Source organism: Castanea sativa, chromosome 3 (assembly GCF_040712315.1).
Source record: "Castanea sativa cultivar Marrone di Chiusa Pesio chromosome 3, ASM4071231v1".
NCBI classification, from domain to species: domain Eukaryota; kingdom Viridiplantae; phylum Streptophyta; class Magnoliopsida; order Fagales; family Fagaceae; genus Castanea; species Castanea sativa.
The window spans coordinates 19,482,346-19,490,701 of NC_134015.1; the positions used below are offsets into that span (position 1 = coordinate 19,482,346).

At 35.0% G+C, this 8,356-nt stretch overlaps 1 protein-coding gene and 1 pseudogene across 1 annotated transcript; both read right to left on the reverse strand.

Annotated features, from left to right (window-relative positions):
- Positions 1–515: 515 nt before the first annotated feature.
- LOC142629481 (trans-resveratrol di-O-methyltransferase-like) lies at positions 516–2,379 on the reverse strand. Its single transcript, XM_075803482.1, has 2 exons — positions 1,566–2,379; positions 516–987 (listed from the first exon to the last, which is right to left on the reverse strand). Exons 1-2 carry the CDS (start codon positions 2,343–2,345, stop codon positions 685–687), a joined length of 1,083 nt encoding a protein of 360 aa, XP_075659597.1. The 5' UTR covers positions 2,346–2,379; the 3' UTR covers positions 516–684.
- A 3,870-nt stretch (positions 2,380–6,249) lies between these two features.
- On the reverse strand, positions 6,250–8,093 carry LOC142629556 (trans-resveratrol di-O-methyltransferase-like; annotated as a pseudogene).
- Positions 8,094–8,356: the final 263 nt, after the last annotated feature.

Here is an 8,356-nt window from a genome sequence, read left to right on the forward strand (position 1 = left end):
TTTAAGATAAGTATCTGGTTTTATTTTTGAAAAAAGAGTTTTTAATTTATTTATTTTATTGTGCTGATTTGAAAAATTATGAGAGTTTCAGAGATTTCGATTATATATATATATATATAATAGGTGAAACTGAAAAAAAACTCAAATTAGAATTCTAATTTTGCACCATGTGTTCTAAATTATTTATACTTAATAATTTTATTTCTTATTTTTAAAATCAAATGTGGGATCACATCATAAATATTCATCTAAGTGAGTTATTAAGTACAAAAACTAAAGAGTCTAAAATAAATAAATCGATAAAAAAAGTGTTTCACAATAATTAAAAAAAGATGGACAATTTACATTTTATACCTAATAACATCCTTACAAATTTTTTTAAAAAGTTAACAAAATATAAAAATGACGATCAATCGTATTTAAATTATATATATAGGAATTATATTATGCATTTTATTGTATATTTTTAAGTGTATCCATGCATATACATGAGATTACATGTTAGCTAGTTAAGATATTAAAAAGATACTGAACCACGATTTATTATGCTTCATTATGATATCTTACAATTGGCAGTTTCAAGATTGATAGTAGTTTAATTCCTATGCTGGCAAGCATTATTCTATATTTTTTTTTTGTCAACAGTCTTTGCCGGCTTAATATACATGGGCACTTGTTTATCTCCTAAGGATAAATCTCAATGACGGACTTCATGCCAAATGATGACACAATTTTGTAGTGGCTAAAGCCAGCCTCCAAGAACAGCTTCTCCCATTCTTTCTTGTTTCTCTCTTTTCCAGTGAGCAAAACCATCATTAGTGCATCAAAGAGGAGCTTTGTAGTGGTAACATCATGTTCATCCTTCTCTTGATTTATCACTACGTCAATGATAATTACCTTTCCTTCCTTACCTTTGCTCGTAATAGCCTCCTTGCAATTTTTCAATATCTTGACACATTCCTCATCGCTCCAATCATGCAAAATCCACTGCCAAATAGTAATATAACAATCAAATTTGAGTGCCTCATATCTCTAGCATCTTTTAAATTTAGCCAACCTCAAAATAATGTTAAATAATTCTTCGAAATTCTTTCACCTATGGAAGTCTTGAAGTTGATCATTTATATTGTTCATATTTACCTACCTAATATCTACTTAATTATCTTTCAATCTTACTGTTTGTAAACATGATATGGAAAGTAATTGTGGTTAAGGAGCTTTTTCACATCATATGAATGGTACATCCAAGTACAACATCCACGCACACATGAAGAAAAATTCCTATTACCACCTTCGAGCCAAGAAAAAAAAAAACACTATTATTGCCAATATTAATGGCCAAAATAAACAATTGGACGCGACTTAAATAAACGCACATCAATTCATTGTTTAGATTAAATAGTACAAGTCTAAAAGTGTATATCATAAAATTTTAAAAAATGTGATACTTTGAACACTACTAAATCTAGAAAATAAAGTAATAACCATCAAATAAACTCTCAAATTTAAGTGAAATTGAGATGATAATATTTCAAATATTGAAGACACATTAGTGTGTCACATACCTTGAACAGAACGGCATCTGCAGGAGGGACATACTGAAACATATTGCCACCAACAAATTTCAGATTTTTGCTATCTGGCAAGTTGGCAACAACATGTGGGAGATCAAACACTGTGCATTTCATGTGAGGAAATTCCTCAGAAATAATCCTTGCTACTGTCCCAGTACCACCTCCAACATCAACCAATGAACCTAAACCCTCAAAAATGGGCTTGTAGTCCTTAACAACCAAGTTCATCAGTCGGGAATCACTGGCCATTCCTTCATTGAATATATTATTGTATTCTGGGTTTTGGTTGCAATAATCCCAGAAACCTTTCCCGTGTGCTTTCTCAAAAGGTGTGAGCTCACTCCCCTGAAACCAATCTCCCATGAATTGCCATGGGCTAACTAGTGCAGGATCAAGCATTGCCAGAACAAATGGTGATAAGCTAGTGACATTATCTTTGAGGATAAGCCTAGAAGAAGGTGTGAGAGTATAGGCTTCTTCTTCTTTTTCTTTTTCTTGATTTTCATGAACTATTGTTTTAGCGAAGAAGCCAGAGTGCACCAATAGACGCATAAGCCTGTGCACGCAGCTAGTTTTTTTGGGGTGGATATGAAGCTTAGAGACCAACTCTTGGAGAGTAATGGGTTGGCCATGGTTGTGGATTGTGTCAGGAATGCCTAGCTGAATTGCACATTTAAGTGACATGGAATCTATGTAGCTAAAAATGTGTTTATACAAATGACATTGAACCTGAAATAACTCACTCACTCCCTCACCATGAATAAGATCCATCTTAGTGCTGACCTCCTTAATTCTAAGCTTCTTTTACTTCTACATGAGGTCCAACTGCCTCCTTATATATAGATTGGTTGTAGATTACTGTTGCATTTCAATGTACAGTACGTTGGTGCCAATTCAATCCAGGACAAATAAGAGTTAGATAGAAACGTGGTTTTCGGTGGGAGTGGGGCTTTCCGAGTTTCGTTGTGTGAGTGTGAGTGCTTGCAATAATTTTATTGCTATAGGTATTTGACATGTGACTTCTCTGTTTTTTTTTATAAACCAAAAGAGGGCGGGGTGACCATGCATAACTCACCTCTTGGGTGTGATTATAGGACACCCCTTGTTAAAAAATATTAGATTGAACCATAACTACTGTGATTGGGATGTCATAAACCTCACTCTAGCACCTCAAGAGAGCTAGCAGTAAGACACAACACGTGAGTGCTCCTACCTCTCATTCCCGGTACCCGCCAGGGTTCGAATGAGGGATCATTGTGCATGCGCGCAGGATCCTTACCGCTAGGCCACCCCTCCTGTGGCCATGATATGTGACTTCTCACCTAAGTTGTTGCTACAAAAATTATTTTCATGATTATTAAAAGAGTAATACTACCGTCACAAATTTTTTAATAACATTTTTACAAACTATTGAGGTAACAAATATTTACAGGTTTTTATTTAAGCCCACTACTTAAATATCATTTTTTTAACAATAACTAATTACCACCTTCAACAAATTTTATTGTATACAATAATAAAATTGAACAAATAAAAAATATCTTGCTTCTCATGATCAATTCACTAACTTTGTCTCGAGTAAAACAAATTAAGACCTTTACACGCGCTTCTATGTTTTATTTTTACACCATGCTTTAATTCTCTTGGAGCAAATCAAAAGTTGAACTAGTTTAAAGTTAAAATATCCATTTCTTTACATGTATTAATTAAAGAGAACCTTCACATGGAGATTCACAAAATTAACTTGATAACTTTGGTTCAAGTTTCAACTTTCCTATCTACATTTTTTATTATTATTATTATTATTATTTTATGAACAAGAATGGTAGGAGCCTAGGAGGAGCAACTAAAGTCGCTTATCTACTTGGGTGATTGGCCATTTGGCCTATCCACACAGGAAACCAAATTATTAGATTTATCATATGAAAAAAAAAAAAAAAAGAGAGAATGACAAGTAAAACCCCGAGTCAGTAATAAAGAAGAGTTTTTTTCTCTGGAACTCGTCTGCTCAATTACGAGAAACCCAAAAAAACCCCTAGTCAGCAATAATTTTTTCTAACAAAAGTAATTAGGTAACGGGGTAAAAGTAAGAGTATAACCCTAAGAGAGTAGAATATCATATAAAATTCTAAGTATGGACAGTATTTTCCTAAAGTTACCTCATATCCGCAGTAAAAGTAGAATAGCATATTATAAGTTTAAAACTTTGGAAATATAATTAGTATTCCTTGAGATACTATTACCTCTCACATAAATGGTTAGTCCCACAATGAATTTAATTATGAATGTCATGTATCATACATCCGATTAAAAATAAAAAGAAATTGAAGGAAATTATTGAGAAGGAGTTTATCATTTGCTCCGCGACACTAACTACCGCATGCAGTTTTGATATTGGCGTATGAGTGTATTCCCTTATCTCATCCACCTTCCCCTATATATGTGTGTGTGTGTTTCTCAAAAAAAAAAAATACTAGTTTAGAAAAAAACTTTTTAAACTCTTTTTATATCTATTTATTGGATATAAATTTTGAAAATCTAATTATTGGATTGCATGCTCTTATTATATCTTTAAAATAATATAAACATCACAATAAAATAATATGTCTACTATAATAAAATAATATATCCACTACAATAAACAACAATCATAACCACCCGCAACCACTACTGCTGCCACTACTACTGCCGCCACCGACTCTTCCACCGCCACCGCAATTGCTATCGCTGCCACTACCGCTGCCACCGACTCTTCAAAATCATTCTGAGACACGTATTAGAGCTCAACAAAAATTACACATACTATTTCTTGCTCTATCCCTACCAAAAAGAAAAGGCTAAAAACGCCGAGAAGCTTCACGGTTTTCATGCAGTAGCTTTACTTAATTGGCTCACACCGGTCCTCGTTAGGTATAAATAGAAAGGGCTTAGAAATTGAAGGAAATGATCGATTAGAACCTCTCGGGACTCGAACCTCACAGATCTGCCGGAGAGTTCAGATCCGGCGGATTTTTCGCTGAAGAACAAAATCTCAAGGAAAGCTACGGTGAAGACGATGAGTATCGTTTGCCGGAAAAGAGCAAGGAGTCCGAATCGAGCCGGCTCGGAAACTCAACAGGAGACGAAGAAGACGAAGGCAAAGGAGAAGAGGCAGAGATTTGAGCGACGACTGGTGAAGTACGAGGAGTTGCCGGAATACCTAAGAGACAATGAGTATATATTGGACTATTATCGGTGCGAGTGGCTGCTCAAAGATGTGTTCCTTAGCGTCTTCTCCTGGCACAACGAATCCCTCAACGTATGGACGTACGTGAGATCAATTCTCAACCTTCTCTTCTTATCCGTACATGTATAAACAAACTTATATTATTTTAATCCAGCGGAGAATAATTTTTTTTTTTTAGCTCTCAACTACAGTGCACAACCATATATAGCTATGCAATGTAGCAATGAAGATAAAAATTTTACCTTTAACTCTACTACTATAGTATGGATTTTTGTGTTTTGGTGAAACTAAAATAGCTATATAGCTATTTACTTTCACTGTTGTGAGTACTCTAAGAACTCAATTTAAAATCGCGTAACATACACTCACACAAGCTAATCCAATTCGACCCACACAATTTAGAGTATGACAAAGCTTTGATCGAGGATGCTCTTTTCTATTTTTAAGAGGCTATGTTTGCAAGACGTTCAAAATCGACAAAAAGTGTCCATGGTTCAGCTGCCAGGATTTCATGATCCTAATAAACCCATTCATGTTTGTGTATTGAAAAAAAAATCTCTGAATGGGCTTAAAGAGTCGCCATGGTTTTGGTACCACCACCTCAACTACTTCCTTCTCGTCTATGGTTTTGTCGCCTTAAGACAAAGACTTCATTCACTCTTCATTTATCAGTATCACTCTATTTAAGACAGACACTTCTCGTTTATTTCCGACAGACATTTGTTCTGCGATATATGTATCACCTGTTCATTGCCTTTGCAATTAAAGACATGGCTTATTTTGTCAACATTGTACCCACCTATTTTTCATCTGGATTTTAGTGAATCTCTAATTTTCCCACAAAGAGCAAGATCATGCCATATGCTAAGGCTGTAAACACATCCAACGACAGAGGGAGAGGAGTGGGAGCTAGGTGCTACCTGGCTAGCTTTCCCCTCCCCCATTATTTTAATACGGTTTGTTTCTTAATCAAAAGTTCTCTCTTATACCCATATGCCTTAAGTAATAGAAAGATCGACCAAAAGTGTTGATTTTAAGATATGAGTAATGAAAAAAAAAATCTTGATGACTCCAAATCCAAAACCAAACACGGTTTGTTTCTCCATCAAAACTTGAGCTTCTCTCTAATATCTATATGCCTTCAGCAATATAAAGGTCTATCCAAACACCTAGACTAGCTAATTCTCCAAAAAACAGAGATTAGAAGGTCAAAAGTGTTGTTATAAGGTATGGGTAATAGAAAAATGTCGATTACTCCAAATCTACAACCAAACGCAGGCTATGGCCTTCGGCTTTCCCTTCCCCCTTTATTTTAATATATATATATATTTTGCTAGGCAAAAAACAAAGTAAAGTAATTTAGAAGAAACTCCTAAATTTTGGGCCACCTTGCACCGAAACCATATTAAAATAATAAGAAGATACTAAAGCACAATTTATTATGCTTAATTATGATATCTTCCAATAGGCAGTTTCAAGATTGATAGTAGTTTAATTCCTATGCTGGCAAGCATTATTCTATTTCTGTTTTTTGACAACAGTCTTTGCCGGCTAAATATACATAGGTACTTGTTTATCTCTTAAGGATAAATCTCAATGACGGACTTCATTCCAAATGATGACACAATTTTGTAGTAGCTAAAGCCAGCCTCCAAGAACAGCTTCTCCCATTCTTTTTTGTTTCGCTCTTTTCCAGTGAACAAAACCATCATTAGTGCATCAAAGAGGAGCTTTGTAGTGGTAACATTATGTTCATCCTTCTCTTGATTTATCACTACATCTATGACGATTACCTTTCCTTCTTTACCTTTGCTCGTAATGGCCTCCTTGCAATTTTTCAGTATGCTGACACACTCCTCATCGCTCCAATCATGCAAAATCCACTGCCAAATGGTAATATAACAATCACATTTGAGACCTTCATATATCTAGCATCTTCTAAATTTAGCCAACCTCAAAATAATGTTAAATAATTGTTCGAAATTCTTTCACCTATGGAAGTCTTGAAATTTGTCATTTATATTGTTCAGTACGTAGAATCAGTGCCTACCTAATATCTACTTATCTTTCTATCTAACCGTTTGTAAACATGTCATGGAAAGTAATTGTGGTTAGAGAACTTTTTTACATCATATGAATGACAAGTACAACATCCACGCACGCGTGAAGAAAAATTCCTATTTCCACCTTCGAGCCAAGAAAAAAAAAAACCGATTATAGCCAATATTAATGGTCAAAATAAACAATTGGACGCAACTTAAAAAAAAAAAAAACACACACCCAATACATTGTTTAGATTAAACATTACAAGTCTAAAAGTGTATATGATAAAATTTTAAAAAATGTGATACTTTGAACACCATCAAATCTAGAGAATAAAGTACTAACCGTCATATAAACTCTCAAATTTAAGTGAAATTGAGATGATACTATTTCAAATATTAAAGACACATTAGTTTGTCACATACCTTGAACAGAATGGCATCTGCAGGAGGGATATACTGAAACATATCGCCACCAGCAAATTTCAGATTTTTACTATCTGGCAAGTTTGCAACAACATGTGGGAGATCAAACACGGTGCATTTCATTTGAGGAAACGCCTCAGAAATAATCCTTGCCACTGTCCCAGTACCACCTCCAACATCAACCAATGAACCTAAACCCTCAAAAATGGGCTTGTAGTCCTTAACAACCAAGTTCATCAGTCGGGAATCACTGGCCATTGCTTCATTGAAAATGTTATTGTATTCTGGGTTTTGGTTGCAATAATCCCAGAAACCTTTCCCGTGTGCTTTCTCAAAAGGTGTGAGCTCACTCCCCTGAAACCAATCTCCCAAGAATTGCCATGGGCTAACTAGTGCAGGATCAAGCATTGCCAGAACAAATGGTGATAAGCTAGTGACATTATCTTTGAGGATAAGCCTAGAAGAAGGTGTGAGAGTATAGGCTTCTTCTTCTTTTTCTTTCTCTTGATTTTCATGAACTATTGTTTTAGCGAAGAAGCCAGAGTGCACCAATAGACGCATAAGCCTGTGCACGCAGCTAGTTTTTTTGGGGTGAATATGAAGCTTAGAGACCAACTCTTGGAGAGTAATGGGTTGGCCATGGTTGTGGATTGTGTCAGGAATGCCTAGCTGAATTGCACATTTAAGTGACATGGAATCTATGTAGCTAAAAATGTGTTTATACAAATGACACTGAACCTGAAATAACTCACTCACTCCCTCACCATGAATGAAATCCATCGTAGTAATGATCTCTTTAATTCGAAGCTTCTTTTACTTCTCCATGAGGTCCAGCTGCCTTCTTATATATAGATTGGTTGTAGATTACTGCTGCATTTCAATGCACAGCGTGTTGGTGCCCAATTCATTACAGGAAAAATAAGAGTTAGTTAGAAACGAACGTCGTTTTTGGTGGGGAGAGGGCATTCCAAGTTTTGGAAATAATAATTTTAGAGTAATGCATGTATAACTGAGTGTGTGCAATAAAATTTTCTAATAATTTTAGGATACCTTTTATTTTTATTGGTATATGAGAGATGTTATTTCTT

Coding starts and splice junctions, on each gene's coding strand:
- LOC142629481 (XM_075803482.1), bottom strand. CDS start 2,345: ATGGATCTTATTCATGGTGAGGGAGTGAGTGAGTTATTTCAGGTTCAA. Junction 988..1,565: donor CAGATGCCGTTCTGTTCAAG/GTATGTGACACA, acceptor ACTATTTGGCAG/TGGATTTTGCATGATTGGAG.